The 25,010-nt window shown below is 36.2% G+C and overlaps 1 protein-coding gene across 4 annotated transcripts in view; it reads left to right on the top strand.

Moving 5' to 3' along the window:
* Positions 1-25,010, top strand: part of HPSE2 (heparanase 2 (inactive)) — a 569,943-nt gene that overhangs the window by 294,163 nt on the left and 250,770 nt on the right. For 2 of the 4 annotated variants that reach the window (XM_032608390.1, XM_032608389.1), the window contains exon 4: positions 17,826-17,999. The exons of the other annotated variants lie outside the window; for them this stretch is intronic. In XM_032608390.1, coding sequence (XP_032464281.1) covers positions 17,826-17,999 — 174 coding nt within the window. The remainder of the gene's footprint in view (positions 1-17,825; positions 18,000-25,010) is intronic. 4 annotated transcript variants of the gene reach the window in all.

The raw sequence follows: 25,010 nt of genomic DNA, 5'->3' as shown, positions 1-25,010 counted from the left end.
AGCGGCTTGGCCCGTGAGCCATGGCCGCTGAGCCTGCGCGTCCGGAGCCTGTGCTCTGTGACAGGAGAGGCCACAGCAGTGAGAGGCCCGCGTACCACAAAAAAAGAGTTTACTACAAAGCTTAGCATACAGAAAGCAAGAAATGTTAACTATTATTACTCAATCTTTTTAACCATTTTAAATTGAAGTACAGTTAATTTACAATATTGTGTTAGTTTAGGGTGTATAACAAAGTGATTCAGTTACACACATATCTGTGTGTATATCTATGTGTATATATATATATTCTTTTTCATTATAGGTTATTACTAGTTATTGAAATAATTCCCTATGCTATACAGTAGGTCCTTGTTGTTTATCTATTTTATATATATGTGTGTATATGTTACAGTCATTTCATTGCTCCTTTTGGCCAGTGAATGTCTTTGATCTTAAACACCACATTTTCTTCAATATATACTGAGAGTTGTATTCTTTTGGGCATTCATCGTCATTCATTCATTTTTTTCTTTCATTCTACAAATATTTGTTGAGCACCTACTCTGTACACAGCATTGTGGTAAGTTGGGAAAACAATGAATAAATAGGCAAACTATGACTGCTACCTTCATGAAGTTTTCATTCCAGGAGCAAAATAGATATTAAACTACTTTTTACACAACTCTTCAATTAAACCGTGAAAAGTATTTTGAAGAAGTAGGGAATATTATGAATGAGATGACTGGGAGATTTAACCTAGGCTGGAAGTAATATCTGCATTGAGATAGGAGAATAAGAAGAAGGATCTAGACAGAGGGGACCACCACAGACAGGTCCTGAGGTGATGAGAGAAAGCCAGAGTGGCTAGACATATAAGGTAAAGAAGAGAGGTGTTCAAGAGGCTATTGGAGAGGAAGGCAAGGGCTAGATTTTACAGTAGGCTTTTTTCTTAAAAGTAGTAGAAGGGTTCGTAAAAGGTATTTGGTAAAAGAAGGATTAATACATCCATCCTGCTTTCATGCATCACAGTTTTATTTTTGAAGACCTAATATGTATAGGACACTAAGCAGATTGCTGAGAATTAAGCAGTGAAGAAGCCAGACATAAATTTATGGTGAAGTTACTGAAGCTTAGACTTTAAGATCCATCACCTGTTAGTGTGTGTGTACCAGTAATGGGAAAGGAAAGCCAGGTTGCAATCAGGATGCATTTCTAAGTAAGCATTTCTAGTAAATTGCCTAAAGAAGTCTCAGAAGAGAGAGATCTTATGCTCTAAAGCCTCAATAATCTGTTGTGATTTCTTTTCTCATTCTAACTAATATACATAGTTATACATAATTTTGTATATTTTGTATTTATAATTTATATCCTTCTCTTAAAGAAGGCTCCCTAAGTTGCATTAGTTTCAGAATCCATGAAACCTAGATCTACACCTGGTTGCAGCTCTCTTACAGTCTTACAGGGGAGGCAGTTAAGTAAACATTTTTAGTATAATATGACAAGTACTTTGATAGAGAAAAGCACTAAACCCAGACATGGATGGAGAGATAGTGGAAGGCAGGGAAACTAGGACCTGAAGGTTATAAGAATTAGTAGGTACAAAAACAAGGAGAGGTGCAGATCCCTGAGTTAAAAGTAGAGAAGGAATAGTAGCGTCTTTGGGCCAAGCACAAAGTTAGTAACTACTGGTTGCCATGGAAATCGACTCCGATCATGATTTTTAAGAAAATTATGAATTTGGACCAGACTAAAAAGCAAAAAAATCTTTTATGGCTTTCCTCCTTCTGTTCTGCCTATAACAATGGAAAATCAAAGACGTAAGTAAAACCTTGCCAGGAAGTAACAGAAGGCAGTCCCAGATAAGGTTGGTAGGGAAAGCATTTAATTAAAGTCAGTGCCTTGAGAGAGTAGGTCAGATAAACGGATTGGATTTTACCTTCAGTATGTTGCATGCTTTGAAGTATAGACGTATACCTCTAGTATTCCTCAGTATTTAATACTCCCAAGAATATAAGCCTCTAGGTCCCTGTAGCACTAAAGATTTTAGTTAATATTATTATTACTATTATTATTTTCTTTATTTTTCAAATTTACAGATGCTGGTAAAAATTCAAACCTTATTGCAGTATATAGAGTAAGACATGATCATCCACTCTTATCCCTCCTAATTCCCAGGGTTATCTGTTAGTTTGATGGGTCTCTTTTCAGACCTTTATCTGTGGATATGCAAATATATATACTCATAAACATACAGAGAGCTTTCAAACTCCTAAAAAGGAACCATAGTATACTTATTGTTTATTAATTTGTTCTTTTTCACTTAGTGTATCATAGCTCTATTCTGTGAGTACAGATCAACCAATTAATTGTTTCTAGTGTTACATTATATTCATAGTAGGTTTATACCTTAATTTTAAAAATTTTTATGGAAAGAATTTAAACATATGCAAAAAAGCAGAGAGACTTGTATAATGAAACCATCACTCAATTTCAAGAAGTAACAACTCATGGTAATTTTGTTACATCTATATACTCACCCACTCTCCTACCCACTTATGAATAGACACTAAGGTTATGTCTAAGATTTTACTAAACAAATGGGACTGTAATGTGTATTTGTAATTGTATCTGTGCATGCATATTATAAAAACTTTGAGCCCCAGAGCACCAGTGAGTGAATGTCAATTGGGGTATTCTCTGATAGAAGAGCCACCTGGGAAGGTAGATGTTTGGACTGTACTAAACTGCCTGAGAAAAACTAAGCAGAAAACTAAAATCTGGAAGTTAGCTGTTTTGTATAGCTGGGGGCTTGGGATGGAAACCAGTCGTTAGAGGTAAATGCTTTCAGTTAAGATAAGCTCTAGCTTACATGTTAAGCTAGTAAACTGGAACTTCAGAGCTATGTAACTAGGATGCTAATTGGAGATTATCAAGACTGGAACTTTATGGCACCTTTGAAGGGCTCTCTAAATGTGATAATGGGAATATAGGTTTTTATGTAGAGACTGTAAAATTAGGGAAATGTGAGCTGTATTTAAGAGGGCGCAGGTTGCACTCAGATTTTGTTAGTGTGATTTCTCTGAAGATTATCAGATGTTTGCATTATTCAGACCTAGTTATAAAATAACATGCTTTACCAATACAGAGAACTTTGTCTTATCTGGCTCAGGAAAAGGATTTATGTCTTTTTAAACTCTCCTAAGTGTTAGTTGAAGGGTTGCTGAAGCATGATTGATTTCTAGAAGAGTTCAGAATTCTGATTTCTTGATTAAGCATTATATGCTAGAAATCATATGATTGACCACATGAGCTATTGCATTAATTAGGTTGTAAAGTTGTAATGTTTCCAATTAGTGGAGTTGGGAAAAGTGTGGAGCAACTAAAAGATATTTCTAAGGAAGACTCACTCTTCTTTGGAATTGAATTGGGTATAGGAGATAGGGATTTAAAAAATGGAAGGATGGGCTTCCCTGGTGGTGCAGTGGTTGAGAGTCCGCCTGCTGATGCAGGGGACGCGGGTTCGTGCCCTGGTCCAGGAGGATCCCACATGCTGTGGAGCGGCTGGGCCCGTGAGCCATGGCCGCTGAGCCTGCGTGTCTGGAGCCTGTGCTCTGCAACGGGAGAGGCCACAACAGTGAGAGGCCCGCATACCGAAAAAAAAAAAGGGAAGGATGAGGCTTTTGTTTAAGACAGGATGACCAGGAGAGTGATGGTATCATTGACAGAAACAGGATTTCTGGGAGGGAAAAAAGAGTTTGGGGGGTGGGAGATGATGATGAGTTCAGAAGATTCCTGGAGTCAGAGAATTGTGGGCCAGAGATGTTCATTTTAGAGCTGCTCATATAGAGCTATAGACTGAAGCCATGTAAATGAGTCATCTGTTGGAGCTTGTAAAAGAACTCAAGGCTGAGGATATTCTTAGAATATCTCCCAATTTAGTATGCAGAAAGATAAAGTGAGGCTGAGAAGAACCTGTCAGAGATGAGAGAGCCTAGTCAGAGCTGTGACCCAGAAAATGGGAGTCAATGCTTTCCTGTGTCTTCCACAGTGACTCAGTCATTAAAGGGAAAGCAAAGGTGTTTTTGATTTTCTCATCAATACACTTGAATAATTTACTGCACTGAGTTGAGAAACTCCTCATTTAGGCTACTGGAGCTTATTTTATTACTCTTATAATTAAATACTATCACCAAGATATGAAGAACTTCTTCATCACTTTTCTACAGAGACAATTATCATATTGGAAACTTAATTAGGCTTATATATCCCACCTAGGCAGGGTACAAGGGAACAATGAAGAAATACCAAGAAAATATTCCAAATAAAACTTGAGAGCTGTCACATCAACCGAATGGAGTCCATTGTGTTAGCAGTACAGCATCGCTAGGATCAGTCATGCCGTGTGAATGGTGTGGGCAGGTGAGCTAAGTTGTTGAGTGCCTGCTATGCGATAGTACAGCGCATCCTTTAAACTCACAGCAATTCTGAGAGGTGTTACGATACTCATGAAGGGGAACTGAGGATTAGAGCAAAAAAATGACATGTGAATTTGGACAGAAATTGAAGTGTTAGATGTCTGATTTAAAACGTGAGATTCTCATATCATGGAGTTGAATAGGTGGGGAGTAGGTGCAGGTTTAGGTGAAATAAGAATGGCAGACACGACATGTGAATGTACTTATTGCCACTGAACTGTATGCTTAAAATGGTAAATTTTATGTCTTGTGTATATTACCACAGTAAAAAAAAAGAATGGCAGAATTTTAAAGATATTGATGCTGTGTGAAAGATACATGGGGATTTGTTATATTCTATTCACTTTGTATATGTTTGAAATTTTCCATAATCAAAAGTTTAAAAATTAAGATTCTTTAAAGTCAGATTTAAATGTATGCAGCATCTTTCCTGAAGCATGGGGATTAGGGATATCCCCATAACCATCTACGTACTTGAAAAACATTACATCTTTTTAACCAAATTGTGGGTATGAGATCATCATTATAATAATAAATCTCAATAGCTTTAATATTTAATGTTTTTTACAAATCACTTTTTTGCATTGAGTATATGTGACATTTTTATGTGGCAGGTCTTATCATTCCATTTTTACAGATAGTTGTAGTGATTGCTCATGGTCTCATAGAAAGTAAGAGGCAGGGATTCAAATACAAGTTTTCTGACTCCAAGTCCAGTGCTTTGTTCCCTGTGCTCCCTGGGTGGTGTTATTTTGGTAGTGGCTTCTTCATGGCGTCTTCTGGGGTTCCAAACCTGAACTGTTTGCTCATTAGTGGTATTACTGTTGGATAATTTTGGGCAAGTCAGTTAACTTTAATCACTTCATTCTTCTCGTTTGAAAACTGAGGAAACTGAACTAAATGACAGTCTTGGTTCTGCTTCATCTATAAAATTTCACAGATTAGGTTCGATGGTAACTTAGGCACTAATAGAATAGAGGTGTAGAAATAAAAAGGGAAGCAGCAGTCCTGTTGTGTGTGCTAGGTCATATACAGAGTTTTAATTTAATTTCTGGATACCATATTTTAAGATAGGCATTGGTAAAGAGAACTATAACCAGAGAACAATCCTAGCCCATGCCCTCAAGGCCCTTATGATGCAGTGGTCTAGTAGCTAAATTCATGTGACAGTACTCCTTGCTCAGTCTCTACCACTCTCATTCCTTATATTTTCTATACAGACTTTGGATTTTCCAGTCTTTTCCTTCTCCATCATTCCTAGTGACAAACTACCCAACCACCCCTTTCTTGTTTGTTTGCTTTTAGTTAGTATTTGTGGCAAAATAAACTATACTACACTACAATTGAAGGAAAGCTACACTACAGTGGAGACTTTGCGATTGCCACTGGGTGGTCTACACAAATTTCAATTTCATAAATGCTTAACAATTCCTTTTCACATCACCTATGTAAAAGCACTTATTTATTTACCTAAGTATTTAGTCTATTTTATTTAAACTGTATAGATTTATATTCAGTCACAGTTATTTTTATTTGTTTGAAGTTTGTAAACGTATCTTTGTTCTTATTAATAACTCACATTCGGTTTTCCATCTCATTCTTCCTTAATTTTTTAGTGACTCTTGAGATTTTCCTAAAGCTCTGTATTCAGGGTTTTGAACAAGTAAGGAAAGCCTTCCTGCATTTGCATCTAATTCATAGGATTTGTCCACATTATACTTCTGTTTTTAGAATTGACATTTTTGCTGCCATCTGAAGGATAAACATACATTGATCTCTCCCTAGCAAAAGATACATTTTTTCATCCCATCCGCCTTGCATATTAGCAACGAAACAACTGATATTCTACATTGAAAGGACAAACTTTTTATAACCTGCATAACATGAATCTAATCTCAAGGAAACATCAGATAAACCCAACTTAAATACTACAAAACAAATGGCCAGTAGTTTTAAAAATGTCAATGTTGGGCTTCCCTGGTGGCGCAGTGGTTGAGAGTCCGCCTGCCGATGCAGGGGACACGGGTTCGTGCCCCGGTCTGGGAGGATCCCACATGCCGCGGAGCGGCTGGGCCCGTGAGCCATGGCCGCTGAGCCTGCGCGTCCGGAGCCTGTCCTCCGCAACGGGAGAGGCCACAACAGTGAGAGGCCCGCGTAACGCATAAAAAAAAAAAAAAAAAAAAAAAAAAAAAAATGTCAATGTTGTGAAAGACAAAGAAAAGATGGGGAACAGTTCCAGATTAAAGGAAACTAAAGAGATGTGAAAATTAAATGAAATCTGTGATCCTGGGCTGGATCAATAAAAGTTCTATAAAGGACATTTTTGGGGGGCCATTAGCAAAATTTAGGTCTATAAATTGGATAATAATGTTGTTATCTAATTTTTGTGAATGTTATTTTCTGATTTTGATTATTATTGGTTATTTTAGTGAAAATTTCGTGATTTTGATAATTATACCTTCATAATTGCCCTTGATCTTAGGAAAAACACACAAAAATACTTAGGAGTTATAAAAAACTTTACAATTCTTGAGATCCCTCACATATAACTTCTTCATGGTTTAGCAGCGTGACACTTCAGCACCTCACCTCAGGGCAGCAGTCTCTGACTACTCAAACAAAATAGTTTTCCACCCAGTCTCCATTACGTTAACCTGATTTCTTTTCTTCATAGGACTTACCACCATCCGAATTTATCTTGTTTATTATTGCCTATCACCTCCTCATTCCTACTCTTCCTTTCCTACTTACTTAGAGTATAGGTCCCTGAAAGCAGGGACCTTGTCTGTCTTAATACTTGCTATAAACCCATTGTCTAGAACAATATCTGGCACATAACAGGTACTCAGCAATATTTGTCAAATGGGTGAATGCATTTATATGTACAAAGTCTAGAGATGAATAGCAGCAGGAAAGAAATCGGTTGTAGGGAGTGATGTTATAGATAACTAAAAATTTTATTGAATACCACTATCCAGTTGATTTTATAATAGAAGGTGCCTGTGACTCCAAAATAGTTAACACCTAGAGTGCTGTCTGCTGTAATGGTAGCAGTGATTGGTTACTTTCTTCCTAAAGCAAAGGCCTGAGGAGATAGGACATGGTATAAGGATTAGGGAAAATATGGTTTCCAAACTTAACTGGTATAACAGTTAGGGGAGAACATCTGACTTCCAAACTATCCTGGGCTGTTCGTGGAGCGGTAGATATGCCCCTGAGAGAGGAAGAGTCTCCAGGCTGATGGAAATAGAACATTCACACACTTTGAGAACAACCCAGTGGCTTGAGGGCCCATCCTAACGAAAAATTTCCCATTCCACGTTATTTTTTTGTCTGTGAAGTGAGCATGTCATTATTACTTGGCCATATTTTGAGATGTGCTGGAGAAGAGCTAAGGCAAGCATTTGTTTAATACAGGCACTAAGTAACAACATTCCTCATTTCATCTTCTTCCGACCTTTTAAAAGCCCTTCTTCAAAGCTGTTCTCTGTGAGGCTGTATTTACTCCATATTAAATGTCTCTCTGAGTAAACTCTTTGGGTAAGAGCCAGTCTTCATTGTGTTCTTGCTAATGCAAGACTTTGGAGCTATCTATAAATGACAGGTCTCCTTTGTACAGTTGGTTGGAGCAATACCACCACTCTGACCCCCAAGTGGCAGAAACCATTTCCCATTCTTCATTATTTGTAGGAATTTGTAAGGAGCTGGGCTTCATTGGACTCTTTTAAATGCATAAAAATGTCAACCACACTTTGCAGACATGATGTTTTCAGACACTTGTGAATTCAAAAATACCCTTTATTCTTTCCAACTCAATAAGAAGGCTGTTCCTCCATGGAGGCCTAGCCACAAAGCAAGTTTGAAGTTTTCTTTTGTTTGGCTTATATGGAATTATTGGTGAACTAGCTATAGAAGCCCCTCCACCCTTTTTTATGTTTGAGGTAGGGGAGGTGAATGGTAGAAACAAAGCTAAAGTTGTCTTCATTTCACCCTTCTTTGTGTCTAACGGGTTCAAACAGATTTAGATACAAATAATGTCTTCAATTTGATGATCAAAAAAAGATAAAAACAAATAGCTAATGATTGGTTTATTGGCTGAAAGGAAAACTGTTTTGGATTGTTTGGTGGGACTGTATTCTAGCAAAAGTATACACCTGAACCAACAGGCACAGGATTTTACCTCTTCAATGGTACATTAATTTATAAGTTCTTCTTTAAAGTTCAGCTCAAGGTTATACTCAGTTTTGTAAAAAATCAGAGATGATAATGAACATATTTTCCCATACTATTCTGAAGATAGGTAATTTTTAACTGTTACATATCTGGTATAGCATGGGAAATATTCAAAACAGGGTAATTTCAAAGAGCCATTTTCATTTTATGCATGCCAGAAAAATAAAATTAGATAAGTGGAAAACTTGAAATAGAAATTGAGTGACAGGAAGAATAATTCAATAGAAGGGGTACAGAATTAGGCATCGGAAAACTGGCCCGTGGTTCTGTTTCTGTGCAATGTTAGTCAAATCTTGTGACCTCTCTAGGCCTCCATTCAAACATTCACTCTATGGGCAATATAGTATGACAAATAGATGTGAAGTTATTTTGAAAAGAAATAAGTGCTATAATATTGGGGGACCAAAGGGGTTATTTAGTTAAGTAGACGTATCTCTGCAACACAAATGCATTTTTTTGTAGAGATATTATTATATGAGGTCAACTGCTATTTAATAGGTATTTCGGTCAAGTATTTGAAACTTATGAATAAGGCAAACAAACTCTGATTTGGGAAGTAATTACCTATAAGGAAAAAGTCCACCTGTCTTCCATCCTATGTTCCCCAGCAGGTGTGCTAAACACATAGTCTCTACTTTCTCAGCACGTTATCGGTCCTCAACACTAAGCAATCTGGCTTCCATTTCTATCTGTATTAGTTTTCTTGAAGCTCATCAGTCTTTGTTTGATGGCCAGTCCTTTTGTTAAGGCTTTGTATTGAGTATCTGCTATAGCATTACATTTGTTCCTTCCTCCAGGTTCTAACGCCTCCCCCACCTCCACTCAATTCTAGCATTTATTATGTCTTCATATTCTAAAGGGAAAAACAATGATAAGCTGTGGAAAAATGATAGAACATGAAACAGAAGGTTATATGTAAGTTTTGAAACATAAGATACTCTCTTTGTTCTATGACAATAAAAATTTTGCAAAATGTTTGATAGAAACTCAGAAAAAGAGGAACTATGAGTGCCATCTTGTGGCAAGACATGCCGTACCACAGCTAATTAGACATATCTCACTCGCCCCTCTTCCCCCCAAATGTTTTAGCTGTGCTCTGCATGTCTGTGTCATTTGATACTGGGGTCCATTCCTTTTTGAAGCTTTTTAAATCTCTGGTCTGGGAGTCACTGCAGTAATTCTCAGTCTTTATCTTCCTTGATGTATCTTCTTTACTTTTCAAGATTTGATATTATATTACCTTATTATTTTGAAAATCACCTTCTTCGTTGGATCTCATTGCTATTCTTTCATCTTGATTCTTGGATCATTCTATGACTTTCTCTTATCTCTTCTTGACAATTCCACTTACTTCTCTCCTGACAACTGTGGCTCTACTCTAAGACTCAGCCCTTAGTAGAGTTGTCAGATAAAATACAGGACCTCCACTTAAATTTGAATTTCAAATAAACAATGAATATTTTTTAGCGTTAAGTATGTCCCAAATATTAATGGGACATACTTGTATTAATGCAGTAGCATTATTTGTATTTGTATTTGCTAAACCTGGCAATCCTAGCCATTAGCTTTCTGTTCTTTCCTTATTTGTGATAGATACGGAGATGAATTGCTCAGATTTCCCTTCAAAGAAATACTTGCTGCCCAGTGGTGGGGAGTAAAGTCAGCAGACAACAGCCTCCAGCTGTCATTTCCTTCAGGATCTGTCTGCCTAGCTTCCACTAGAAATTCCTGTTCTTCCAGTTTCTATTGAATAGTAACATATGACTCCCCAATATTATTCATTCCAAAATGAACACTTAAGGCAATAAGTAGAGTATTTGAATGCATTTAACAGCATGTAGTAATAGACATAATCTCGAGGGAATTTGCTACAATGAAAATGGTAATTCAGGTTGGGTTATATATAGGGTGCAGACAGATTGCAAGTGGTATTGAATGGGCCTAAATAACACCTGTAGGAGTCAGACATTTATTAAGGCTTATTGTGTATTGGATACTGAAATGGATGCTAAAAAAGCAGACATGGTACCTTCTCTTTGGCAAATGCTCCAGTCTGCCTTTAGAGAGGGATGCAGAGCTGGACAATGATAGCATGGTTGTCTGTTGCTGTAACAGGAGCCAATAAAGAGCTGGGAGAGATGAGAGGAGGGAGCCCCAGTGTCTCTACCTTGGAGAATCAGGGAAGACCTCACAGAGAAGGCCATAGGCCTAAGCTATGAAGAATGAAGAAAAGAGAAGACAGGATATTCCAGGCAGAGCTAAAAAGCTTAGAGCAACGAGAGCCATGGAATAATGTGGTTTGTCAAGGAATGGTGAGGAGTTCTAACATGACCCAAAGTTCATCACACTAGTGTTTGAGAAACTCTTTGGCCAAGTCTAAGCAAGTATCAGGCAGAAAAAAATAGTTTACTTGTTTTGAGGACTCAGTCCAATCTTATTCATTTCTAAATTGGCAAAAAGGACAAAAATACCCCTTGGTAACTATTCTTTTGATAACTTCACGTGAAGGGAGAGTGCTTTTTTTCTGTGTGGCTAAGGATTTACACATGTGTTTCTTACTCTTAGCTCTTAGAGGACAGTCCTGAACTTCGGAAGGGGAAATTGGTGCTGAGTTCAACAGCGTAGTGTCAGCTTGTTCTAATTGTGAACACATGAAAATAGGGACAGATTATCAAATCTCATGAAAAACAAAATGTAGAAATGGAACATACTTGAGCAGAGCTCAGTTGATACTTTGACAGCCTCTGAGGCAGCTGCCTCCTGCCCCACCCAACCTTCCAAAGAAAAAAAGCACTTAATGGAAAGGGGCCTGTTTGGGGTAGAGTTAATACTTGGGATGCTTTCCTAGGTATTGAGTTATGAAGAGACTTTAATGCCTCATCTTGACAGAATTCTGGGGAAGCACAGATTGGAAGCCAAAATTACTTAGCAAGTCACTTTTTAATTCCCAGGTGACACTTGTGCCTCCATAATTTCTATAGAAGAGGAGTTTAGAGGTGGCTATCAGTTAGGAAAGTGAGGGATGAGGCCACATCTATAAGATTTGTTCAGACAGCACTTTACATAAGATTAAGAAAATGTTAATTGTTCCTGTAAAATTAACAGGGGCTGGGATATGCTGCTTTGAGGACAGTGGTTATCTGGAAATCAGAAAATCCCTATGACAGTTCCACTTTCCCTCCTTTATAGCTCTGTACGTCTCCCAACCTTTCAAAATGTTTTGCTTAACCAGATTTATATCTTCAGTTAAAACTTCTCCCCTTAACTCTGGATTTGTATATTCTGATCACTCAAATTCTTTACTTAATGTGTCAGTTAGGCATCTCAAACTTAATGTATCCAAACCCAAAATTCTGATTGCCTTCCTCTCCTTCCATCTCCCAACCTTCTACACTTCTTTCTTAAATGTCAGTTTCATCTTTCTGTTGCTCAAGTCAAAAGCTTGAGTTTTCCTTGACTATTTTTTCCCCTCAGACCCCATATCCAATCTTCAGCAAATCTTCTACCTTTAAAACATCCCAGGAATCCAACCACTTCCACCACTCTGCTGCTACCACCCAGGTCCAAGCCACTATGATCTCTAGCCTGAATTATCATTATAGATGCCCAGCTACTTTCCTCGCTCTCACCTTTGCCCTCTATTCACCCTGTAGTCTCTTTTTGGCTCAGAAGCCAGGGTGATGCTTTTGAAATGTGAATCTGGTCATGTTCAAAACCATCCAGTGTTTTTCTGTGTCATTTAAGATAAGAGCCAAGGCCCTTACAATGGCCAGTAAGGCCCTACACAATCTGACCCTGCTGCCACTCTGACCTCATCTCCTATTTCTCTCCCTTATGTTCATTCTGGGGCAGCCATAATGGCACCATTGCTCTACTTCACAATCATCAGTCACTTACCTGTCTCAGGCCTTTGCCTTTACTATACCCTCTGCCTGGAATTCTTTCCATAGTTATCCCCTTGACTTGCTCCCTAACCTCCGTTGGGTCTCTGCTCAAATGTTAATCTTATCAATGAGGCTTATTTAAAATAACATACCACCCCCAGTGGTTCTACTATCCCCTACCCTGCTTTACAGACTCCATCAACCCCCACTACAGCCACATTAGAGGTAAACTCCATGGCGCAAGGACCTATTTTCTGTTTTGTTCATGGCTATAACCCTGGAGACTACAATATTTCCTGGCATACAGTAGGTAGTCAGTAAATATTTGTTGAATAAATGAATGAATCCTACTTGAAATTCCAGCCATCTCATTGCTTAGATTAATGGGAGCCCTATTTTTTGTTCTTTCGATTGTTGTTCATCTGTTTTGTTTTTGAAGTGAGAAGTGCTGAGGAAACTGAGAAAAATGACCATCATTTATATCTTAGTGTGAATTCATTGACCTTATCCATTTGTAATATAGAGCTGAGATTAGCCTCATTGAAAAAATGGTTTTTGACAGATTGCAGTCTTGGTTCTTGATTTTTTTACTTTAACCTATCTCTGGTACTACTCTAGTCATTATTTTGTTTCTTTTCTTCGTTTTGTTGCCACAGAACTTCAAGAAGTAAGTTCAGTGTACCAGAGTCTATTCTTTTTTCTCTACCACTCATTCTTTAAGTTCACACCCCAACCTAAATCTAATCTCATTTTTTGATTAACCGTAATAAGTTTACTTCTTCTTTCTCCTTTTTCTCCTCAATTTCTCACCAACATCTACTGTAATTGACCAGCACCTCCTTGAAACTGTCTTCTTTTGGGTCCCTTAATTCTACATTTCTGGTTCTCCTCCTTATTCTCTGTCCCCCCCTTTTTTTCCTTCTTCCTGACCTTTTTTTTTTTTTTTTTACCGTGCATGGGCCTCTCACTGCTGTGGCCTCTCCCGTTGCGGAGCACAGGCTCCAGACAAGCAGGCTTAGCAGCCATGGCTCACGGGCCCAGCCGCTCCGCGGCATGTGGGATCCTCCCGGACCGGGGCATGAACCCGCGTCCCCTACATCGGCAGGCGGACTCTTAACCACTGCACCACCAGGGAAGCCCCTTCCTGACCTTTATATGTGGACATTTCTTAAGGTTTTGTCCTACCATTTTGTCCTTCAAAACTCTCAAGAACTTTCACAGCATCAGCTTTCTCAGCACTATGTAGATGACTCCCAAGCCTCTCTCTTCCATCTCTCTAAGACTCCAGCTCCTCATCTTTAATTGCCTGCTAGACAAGACTCCTTAAAGTTCTGTTCCTGTGAGATGCCAAGACAACCTGACTATAGGATATAAAGGCATTGGCACCCTCTGGTGGAGAGAGTAGAAGTCATCTTTAAGTATCTGCTTGCTTGGGTGGAACCTGACAGATGTTACAAGGAAGATTACATTTGTTGAGCATCTACTGAATGCTCTATATTCAAATATATGTCATTTTAAAATAAACTTCAGGGTATATTTCTTGAACTAGCAATAATAATTATTATACATATCTTTCATTCGGAACTTTCAGTTTCTTACTAGACCATTTTTGTGCAACAAACAGGATTTGTGATGTGTGAACTCCTAAGCATGATTTTAAGGCAGGAAATTGTTCTCTGATAGATGCTGTGAAGGATATAATGAGATACAGTACCAGCCTTAGGGAACTTAACAGTTTAACTGGGTAAACATGCCATTCACTCTGGAGAAGTGACTAAATCAAGAGGTAATCCCAAGGTAAGACAATGTCACAAGGCACTCAGATGACAACAAATGGTGTAAACCCTGAGTTTAAAGAAGGCTGAGGTCACTGTAGGTGGTTTGGTGAATTCACTGAGGAATGGCTTCATGGAGGAGGCGGGACTTAAACTTTATCCTTCACAAAGTATTTCCCAAACTTCTAGCTCTCTAGTTCTCAATTTTTGCCATATTAACAAACTGTCTATATTGTTATTTTTCCACATTTTTCTTTATACTGACATTTTTTTGATAAATACCATTTTCCTTGTCTTAAACTATCACATCCATAAAATCACAGGTTTGATGTGCTTTTGTGTTTGATATATGTTTTTCTATTACATATGAAACAAACACAGATAATCCTCATCATATGGAGACAATTAGGTCTAGAAAAAGGCCACTTAAAGGGGATTAATCTACCTAAAAAGAATATCATTCATATGAAATTTTGATGCAAAAGTTTGATTAGCTTTTTAGTTTATAAATAAAACTAAAAATTATGAAAATAAGTGTATTTCATTTTATACTTAAATTATAAGCTGTTATTGCAGCTATGAACAATTTGAATGAACAAAATGATATTTAATTGAATATTGAGTATTTTTCTGATAAAATAATTTAACTTTGTGGCACAGTCATAAGTATTAAAAAACATCAAAGTAGACCTAATATGAAATTTTAATAAAATTATTTTTTGAGCAACCTTATTATCACTCTTGTGAGTTTTCTCTTGTTCAGCTGATAAAGTTCTTCTAGATCCTTACTTATTAGTGGATTTGCATGTAATTTAAGCAATTATCAAACATTATTTTCATTGATCTCACGAAGCCCTGTGTATTTTCCTCACATTTGCAACTTGGCGTTGCAACAGATTTGTACTGAGTTTGCCTTATATTGGAGAAACTAAAAACATCATTGCTTTGGTTAGTGAGGATATTGCCAAGTGGAAGGAATGTTTAAGTCAGTTCTCAGCTCAACAGTGAATATTTTAGTGTTAGGATTACTTTTATTTTCCTATGCATCCTTTAACTCTAGGACAGCCTTCTCAAACTTTATATCAGAGAAACACTTGAAATATTCTCAAGTCTCAGGGAACTTGTGAATAAAAATTATATATAAAGCTCATGATATGTCAGTGTAATCATTTAGTTGTAGATATTATAATCCAATAATAATTGCCAATGCTCTTTTAAATAGAGTGATATTTTCCTGAGAATCTGTTGAGTTTGGCTGACATTTTAGCCCATTCTTTTGTAGGTTCCCCCAAAAAGGTCAGTGGTATGGTTAGAATAAACTTCAATTTTTCTTTTTAAAATGTTCTACTTGATTTTTTGGTGCCTTACCCAAGTAAGGCTAAAACATTATCACAAATTTCTATCATATAAGTGCTGTTGAGGTATGGTACATGATATATGGTAAGCTGTAAGCTTAGTTTTTTTTCTTTCCTATTTAAAACTGAAAATGACCTTTTAGACAACCTTTCTAGAAAAGAAGAAAAGATCAAGTAATTAACTTTCGTTCTTGAAATTAATCCCTTTTTTCCTTTTTATGAATTTGAAAAATTATAAGGCAAACATAGTATGTTTTTGTTAATTAACTGGTTTAAGCCAAAATGGGATATAATTTTTCTAAAGGTAGGCTTGTTAAGTTATTTAAATAAGGTTTATGAATTCATGTTAATGTGGTTTTCAATATGAAAATAAATTAACAGTATTGAATAGTAAAGTTACTAAAACTATATGTCAAAGCAATATGAATAAAATTATAGCTTAAGAAAACATTTTCTATGAGACTTTGAAAGAAACCATTTTTTTACTGAGTGGCATGGTCAGATTATATAGATAATTAGAAGATCAGTATACACATGTGTTGGTTTCATGATAATTTTAATAGGCCTAAAAATGCATTTTAATTTTAATTGCTATTTTGGAACTAAAAATAATTAAGTTTATTTCCTTTTCTTTTAATAATTAAGTTTATTTCTTTAATGTGAAATTATGCTGTTTGTTGTTGCTTAGCTACTTGATTCTGGGTTTAATGTGAGATAAGTTCCCATGGATTTTATTTTCAACTAAAATGAGACAATTTCCATCCTTCTTCTTGATGCTTCTTAAAAGACACTTTCTTGTACATATATGGAGATAAAAATGGCAGCAACCCTGTATCCCACTTCAAAAACTGATAATGGATTCAACCAAATGATCATGGTCCTGCTTCGTAGGACTAAAAGACCTATAACAGCTGCTATGAGACACCTTGGTCACTCTGTGTCATCTTTTGCAGAACCCCCTAATGATATCTTATAGAGCCCCACATGGTGTTCCACAGAATCCCATTTGAGAAACCCTGCTCTGGGGACTTGGATAATGAGTACTAAGATAATGTGAACTCCTGTACATAATTATTAACCTAAAAATTTTTTTCAATCTGTATACCACTTAAAATCATGTCATCCATATTTTGTGAAACATTGTATAAAAGGACAAGTAAAATCTGGATATGTTTAAAAGAGAAAGAAAAGGCGTGACGAATGAGAATAATCAGAGCAAAGGCCAGTGGGGCAGGGGATTCTATAATAAATAGAACTGGATAACACCTGCAAAGAATTCTTTGACAATAATAGAGAGACCTGAAGTTGGGGAAAAATTATAGTTGAGTTGTAGGGGCCTTGAACTAAGGGAAACAAAGGTCTTGCAGATCCACTAAGGTTTTGAGGAGTAAGTGAAACTAATGAAATTGATTGGGAGAAGATGAATCTGGCGATCTGGGAAGAATCTAGAGGCAGACAGGCAAGTACATTCTTGTAATAATTCATGCAAATGGAAATGAGAGCCAGAACCAGAATGGTGGCAATAGGCGTGAAGGAATGGGATGGGTATGGGACATATGGTAAATAGCATTCATGGTATCTGGGATCAACCTAACAATGAACATATTTCTATTAGTAGTTGTGGTATTTCCATTCTCAGAAATATTAGAAATGTGAAATTGAGTGAGATTTGTTTTGGAAGTGCTGCTAGGTTGAGCTATTTTATGACTCCCCAGCCAGTCATTGTTTCCTGGCCTTGTCTCCTGACACTATTCCTATCATTTCATAAAGGAGTTCAGATCCAGCAGTGCCAGATTTTCTGATTTTTTGAGAAAAACTATAAATCGAACTAGTTTGTGTCTTCCCATTTCTAAATGTTAAGAATTCAATTTTTTGTTAACAGATAAAATATACTATAGACTAGATTTGGTTGTCAATTTGCAAACTTTATCTGGAGTTGTGTGTGCTGCTTTTGAAAATCACCTTGAAATGTACCTGAACCAAAAGGTAATAGTCCCTTTTGGAAGCCTCTGTGTAATTCCTATTAGCAGGAAGCTCATAGAAAGGCTTTTTGTAGTAGCTAATATTTTCTTTTTGTTGGGATGTTGATTCGAAAGTTACAAGCCTTTCTCTGCTTCTTCCCAGCCAGGTCTCTAGACAAACTTTATAACTTTGCTGATTGCTCTGGACTCCACCTGATATTTGCTCTAAATGCACTGCGTCGTAATCCCAATAACTCCTGGAACAGTTCTAGTGCCCTGAGTCTGTTGAAGTACAGCGCCAGTAAAAAGTACAACATTTCTTGGGAACTGGGTAATGGTAAGTAAGGATGTTGTTTCCTCTCAATTGACAAGATAAAGGGTAAAAAATAAGATGGCTCAGACCATCTGTAGTACAGTGGCCCAGAAAACACTTGGGTTGTTTGACCACTGAGTTGACCTTCCAAATAGTAAAAGGCCAAACAGTTGGAGAGTAGATTTAGTGAAGCCCACCATTTGCATCTGTAGTTCTCTAGTTACCTTATTCCAAATATAGGGGAAATGCCAAATGTGACTTATGATTAACAAATTTATATTAAACCAGATACAACCTAGCTGCTCAGCCTAAGCTGAAATTTACAATCTTTTATAGAACACTGGTCCTGCAAGATGACCCTTATAATAATTCAAAAGAGTTTGGTCAAGTATATTTGGGAACTGGTCTACAGTATATGTACTTCTTGAAGGTTCATAATGCACATTAGCATGTAAAAGGCTTGAGAAGTCCTGTTGCAATAAAATCTGTATAAGATTTTTTTAACCCAGCATTTCTTAAATCATTTAACCAGGGTTGGTTTCAGGGGCATGCAACCTGTGCAGTCACATAGGATCTCATGCTTAGAAGAGACCCATGCTTGGTTTAATGCTCTGCTATTGCCATCTTAATTTTTAAATAAAGGGATCCATGTTTTCATTTTGCATGGGGCCCTGCAAATTATGTAGCCAGTCCTGTTTAATCATTGCACTGTGTGTGTGTGTGTGTGTGTGTGTGTGTGGGTGGGTGGGTGGGAGTGTGTGTGTGTGTGTGTGTGTGTGGGAGAGAGACCTATTATCACCTCATGGAACAATGTTCTATCGAACACACAATGTTCCTAAGTCACAGTATTTTTCCTAGTGATATATATGTGTGTATGATGCATATGATATTCTGTAGATTCCATGAGTCTCTAATATTATTGAGTCAACTACTATGGGTTATAGTTAAAATTATGGATAGTATAAATTTGAAAATATTCTGATTCCTAATAAAAAGACATTTTGGTAAACCTTAGAACAAAACAACCAAGAATTCTCTTAAAATTACTGTTACAAATTGATAATAACATTTTTGTCCATGGCCATGTATATCTGTAGCTAACCCATGTTTGGTTGGAGCACCGTGTGTATGCTGGGGGGGCAGTGTACACTTACACAAGCACATGTGTGTAATTTATACACTCCACTCTAGAATTTGAAGTTCTCATAAGGTAGCAAGGGATGAGGATCTTATAAGAACAAGTGTCTTTTTTCCTATCACTAACCATTAACTGGAATGTAGCTCTCTCTTCCTTCCCTGGAGTGGGGGAAATTGGGGGAGAGTTAGCTACCAAATGGAGACTTGAGCTGAACTGAAGATAATTTGGTTACAGGGGGCATAACTAGGGTAGCCTGAGATTTTTCATCTTCCCAACCAGTCTAGGTATCATACGTTCTAGGACAAGAGCAAGAGTGATGTGATCAGCTTAGAATGAGGCAAAACTATTACATAGTAGACAAAGCCATTTACTGATCCCTCCCCGTCGTATTTTCTATTTCATGCTCCTTGACATTCTTTGGTATTTTATGTTGTCTACTCATGACTACCCCACCTAACCTTACCCTGCTCCAGTGTCAGACTCCACTCAGCTTAGCTCTTTTCTCCAAACACAGCAAAATATTCTTTAAACAATTCAAACAATGCATTCCCCAAACAGGGCATTATACCTGTCATGAGGGACCAATTAGGTATAATGTTTAAAACTGGTCAGTGTAAGACAGTAAGGAGTGGTAGGGCCTCTGATGAGCTAGGGAATACATGCTGTGCCTAAAGCGTTTGTTTTCTTTCTAAAATACTTCTAAATAAAATTGGTTTGTCAAAGAATCTCAGCTGGTTGTAGATAAGCTCAAAGCAGTTAAAACTTACTTACAAATGACTGATGGGAATAATTCCTCCAGGGTTTGTGGCATCTCTGAATTTGGGAGCTTATTAAATTAAATAAATCTTTAATTGGTATAACTGACGTGGTTTGGTGGGGGTGGGGAGAGTATAGGCATCTTTCTGTATATATATCTGTTCCAAATAACTGAGAGACTGCCCCTTTCCATCCTTCCCCCAAATTATGCTAAACAGTTTAGAGACAGAGCTAATTACATTTTTTAAATGTTGTTTAGTCACCTTAGCCACACAACACTTGATTCCCATCATCATCAATCCATCTTCAAGGATTAACAAAAACAAAGAATCATTTTTGAGGAGGAGAAAAGGCACAGTCATAGATAAGAAAATACATAGGGATATAGATAGCAATAGATAGAAAAATAGCCAAATTTATGAATTTAAAAATTCAATAAGGTAGAAAGTATCTGGTAATGTTCCTGTGAGCATTTCTATCAAGGTAGATATAGATGGTTTTTGAGTCTGTAGTCAAGAAGACTAGAGTTGGTCTGTTTCCCCACCCCCTTGCTTTTATTTTAAAAATTGCATTTCTATTTTTTGATATGACAAATAAGCAGTTTGCCCAAATAAACACACCTTTTAGGGTTTGAAGATTTATTTTGCTGATTCTTCTAATTCATTTTACAACTACTGATAGTTTTTCTTGTGCTAGCATCATATCCCTTAAGATATCCATTGTATTCTGTTCACAATGATTCTGTGTTGTATATTTAGGCCCTTGCCCCTCAAAAATTATCTGATCATCCTCCTGGCTTGGACTTGTCTCTCCAATCTTTTATCCATTTTCTTTTTTGTAACCATATCTTTTTGGACAGACATAATAGTTTATTATATACACATTTAGGGAGGGACAAGAGAACTGGTGAGTTCTCTCATCCTTCCATATACCCACATCCTGTTAACAAGTACTTTATCTCTAGAGCAAATCTGGCATTGGAAAAACTAAAGTAGATATTTCTTTGGTTGTTTCTCCTGGAGTATCTAAACTTAAAGTGACTAAACTTTTTTAAAGTTTAAAGTATCTAAACTTTTTTCTCCTTCAAGATCAGTGAATAGTGTGTGCTACATACCATGAAAGCAAAATATACCCAAGAGGTGAAGATTAAGAAAGTTTAGGATGTCAAAGTCAAAGAATGACTTTCTTGATACAAGATTTTTAACAACTATGTTTTGTAGATATAAAATGTTTCCTTAACTGTCATAAATTGTAAACTCTATATTTGATTAATACTAGGTGATTATTGTAATTATTTGCATTTCTATTAATCATTGGTGAATCTAAAGTAAGGAAGAGCAGGGGGGAATTTTGAAGCCGAGACTCAAATCTTGGAAGTGTAGAATAAGAAGTTTAATCCAATTCTGCTCCGGAGAGATGGTGTTTGTCCTATAGAGGGCTATCCTTAACAAAAGTTCTCTGGAGATAATGCAGCATCTCTAATTGAACACTACATTATGAATTGTTCCCCAAATTGATCTGCCCACTTCTGAGAACAAATAAAAGCCACTGTAATTAATTACGGAATCAGTGTCATATATTTATACCTATGCCTGACCTATACATTCACCAATTATTCTTGTTTGATTTTAGTTATATGAATCAGTTCCCTGGAACCTGATGTCTACTGAGCAATTTCATAAAATCAAAATTATGACCTTATAAAACTTAGCCCCTTAGAGATGATGATTCTGGCAGCCCAGCTTTATTAATCAATTCATTAACTCAATATTTATTAAGCTTTTAGTCTGTGTTTGTGTGGATAAATGTATGATGTATTTATGTATAGCCAGTTATACAGTTTTATTATGTATATTTGTGTGTATATAACAGGTATAGTCTTGTGAAGGCCAAACACAGGGTTGAGCCACCATGTTCAGACACACTTCCAATTGTTTATGAGGCTACATCATAGCCCATAGCTTTAGAGAACTGTATTTTTGTTGGAGAGAGTTTGATGCTTAGGGAAGAAGAGGGGGAAAGAGGAAGAGAAGGGAAGATGAGAAAACATATATAGTTTCTTTACCTGATTACTTTTCCCCTTTCCCTCTCCATGCCTGCTTCTCACCTTCTCACCTTTATCTTCTCACCTTCTCACCTTTATCTTCTCTATTCTTTCTCCACGTACTCCCATCTACATAATACTCTCATGCTATTTAGTAAGTTTATAGACTTGTACAGCCATCTCCACAGTCCAATTTTAGAACATTTCCATAACTCCAAAAAGATCCCTCATGCCAGTTTCCAGTCAGTCTCTGTAACCATTTCCAGTCCCAAGAGACACTAATCTGCTTTTTGTCTTTATAGATTTGTCTTTTGTGGCTATTTCATATAACTGGAATCATAAAATATGTAGTCTTTTGCATCTGACTTCCTTCACTTAGCATGTTTTTGAGGTGTATCCATTTTGTAGCATGTAAAAGTAGTTCATTCCTTTTAATTGCTGAATAGTATTCCAATGTATGAATACATATATTCATATATATGTGTGTGTATATATATATATATATATATATATATATATACATAGAGATATGTCTATATGTATATCTGTCTACCTATATATACATATATATCTTGCATTTTGCTTTTCCATTCACCAGATGACAGACATTTGAATTGTTTCTACTTTTTGACTGTGATAAGTAATGCTGCTGTAAATGTTCATATACAAGTCTGTGTGTGGATATATACTTTCATTTCTCTTAGGAAGATACCTGGGGGAGGAGTGGAGTCACTAGTTTGTATGGTAAATTTAAGTTCATTTTTAAACAAACTACGACACTACTTTTCGAAGTAGCTGTACCATTTTACATTTTCCCCAGCAATGAATGAGGATTACAGTTTTTCTACATCATTGGAAACACTTGTTCATGTCTATTTTTTTGATTATAACCATTTTAGTGGTTTTGAAGTAGTATATTAATATGGCTTTAATTAGCACTTCCCTAATGACAAGTGATATTGAGCATCTTTTCATGTGCTTATCAGACATTCTTACATCTTCTTTGGTGAAATGTCTACTCAAATCTTTTGCCTTTTTAATTGGGTTATCATATTATTCAGTTGTAAGAGGTTTAAATATATTCTGGATACAAGATCATCAAACATATGACTTGCAAATATTTTCTCCCAGTCTATAGCTTATTTTATCATTTTCTTTATGGCATCTTTTGAAGTTCAGGTGTTTTGAATTTTGATAAAGTTCAGCTTATCAATTTTTTATTCTATTCCTTGTGCTTTTGGTATCATATCTTTGCCTAACCCAGGATCACAAATTTTTTTTCCTATTTTTTCTTTTAAAAGCTTTGTAGTTTTTGCTCTTACGTTTGGGCGTAAGATCCATTAGGAGTTAATTTTTGAGTATGGTGAGAAGTAAGAATCTAAATTCATCTTTTTGCATATGGCTATCAAATTGTCCCAGCATTGTTTGTTTAAGAGATTATCCTTTCCTTACTGAATTCGCATGACACTTTTGTCAAAAATCAGTTGACCACAAATGGGTTTATTTCTGGACTCAAGTCTTTTCCACTGATCTGTATGTCTGTTCTTGGACTACTATACTAGGACTACATTGTCTTTTTTTTTTGATATATGTATTTATTGCAAAATGATCACCATGATCTTTTTTTGATATATGTATTTATTGCAAAATGATCACCATAAGTTCAGTTAATATCCATCACCTCACATAGTTACAAATACTTTTATCTTGTGATGAGAACTTTTAAGATCTACTCTGTTAGCAACTTTCAAATATACAATACAGTATCATTAACTATAATCACCATGATGTACATTACATCCCCGTGACTTTTATTTTATAAGGTAAGTTTGTATCTTTTGATCATCCTTACCCATTTTGCCACCCTCACACCTGCTTCTGGTAACCACCAATCTATTCTCTATGGTTTTTATTTACATTGTCTTGATTACAAGTTTTATAATGAGTTTTGCAATTGGGAAATGTAAGTCCTCCAACTCCATTCTTCCTTTTCAAAATTGTTTTGGCTCTCCTAGGTGTTTGCATTTCCATGTACATTTTAGGGTCAGTTTGTTAAAGTTCCTCAATAAAGCCTGCTAGAATTTTAACAGAGAACATTGAATCTGTAGATCAGTTAGGGAAAATTGCCATCCCAATAATATTGACTGTTCCTATCCATGAGCATAGATTATGTCCCATTTATTTAATTTTAATTTCTCTCAGCAATGTTCTGTAGTCTTCAGTGTACAAGTTTAGCACTTCTTTTATTAACTTTATTCTAAGTATTTTATTCTTTTTGATGCAATTACGAATAGAATTATTTTAATTTCATTTTTGTATTGTGCATTGCTAGTATTTAGAATTGATTTTATATATTGATCTTTTATCTTGCTGAACTTGGTTTTTAGATCTTGTTTATTTTCCCCTACCTGTGTGAATTCTTTAGGATTTTCCATATACAGGATATGTTGTCTAAGAATATAGACAGTTTTACTTCTTCCTTTCTAATTTAGATGCCTAAATTATTTTCCTTGCCTGATTGCACTGACTAGAACCTCTAATACAGATGTTGAATGTAAATGGTGAGAGCACACATCCTTGCCTTGTTCCCAGTCTTAGGGGGGAAAACATTCAGTATTTCAATTAAGTATGATATTTTGCCATTAAGCATTCAGTATTTCACCGGTAAGTATATAGATTTTTCTTAGATACTGTTTATCAGATTGAGGAATTTCCCTTCTATTCATAGTTTGTTGAGAGTATTTATCAGGAATGGGAGTTGGATTTTGTCAAATGGTTTTTTGTTCTGTTTTGTTTTGATTTTTTTGCATCTGTTGCGATGATAATGTGGTTTTGGTCTTTTATTCTGTTAATACAGTATTTTACATTAGTTGGGTGTTGGTATTAAATCAACCTTGCATTCCTGGTGTAAATCCCAGTTGGTCATGATATTATAATACTTTTTATATATTGCTGGTTTCAGTTAGTAAATATTTTGTTGGGTATTTTTGAATCTATATTTATGAGAAATATTCATCTGTAGCTTTCTTGTGATGTCTTTGTCTGACTTTGGTATCAGGGGAATATTGACCTCATAAAATAAGTTGGGAATTGTTCC

The sequence above is a fragment of the Phocoena sinus genome, chromosome 16 (assembly GCF_008692025.1).
Source record: "Phocoena sinus isolate mPhoSin1 chromosome 16, mPhoSin1.pri, whole genome shotgun sequence".
Classification (NCBI taxonomy): domain Eukaryota; kingdom Metazoa; phylum Chordata; class Mammalia; order Artiodactyla; family Phocoenidae; genus Phocoena; species Phocoena sinus.
This window is presented reverse-complemented; position numbering and strand designations above follow the sequence as displayed.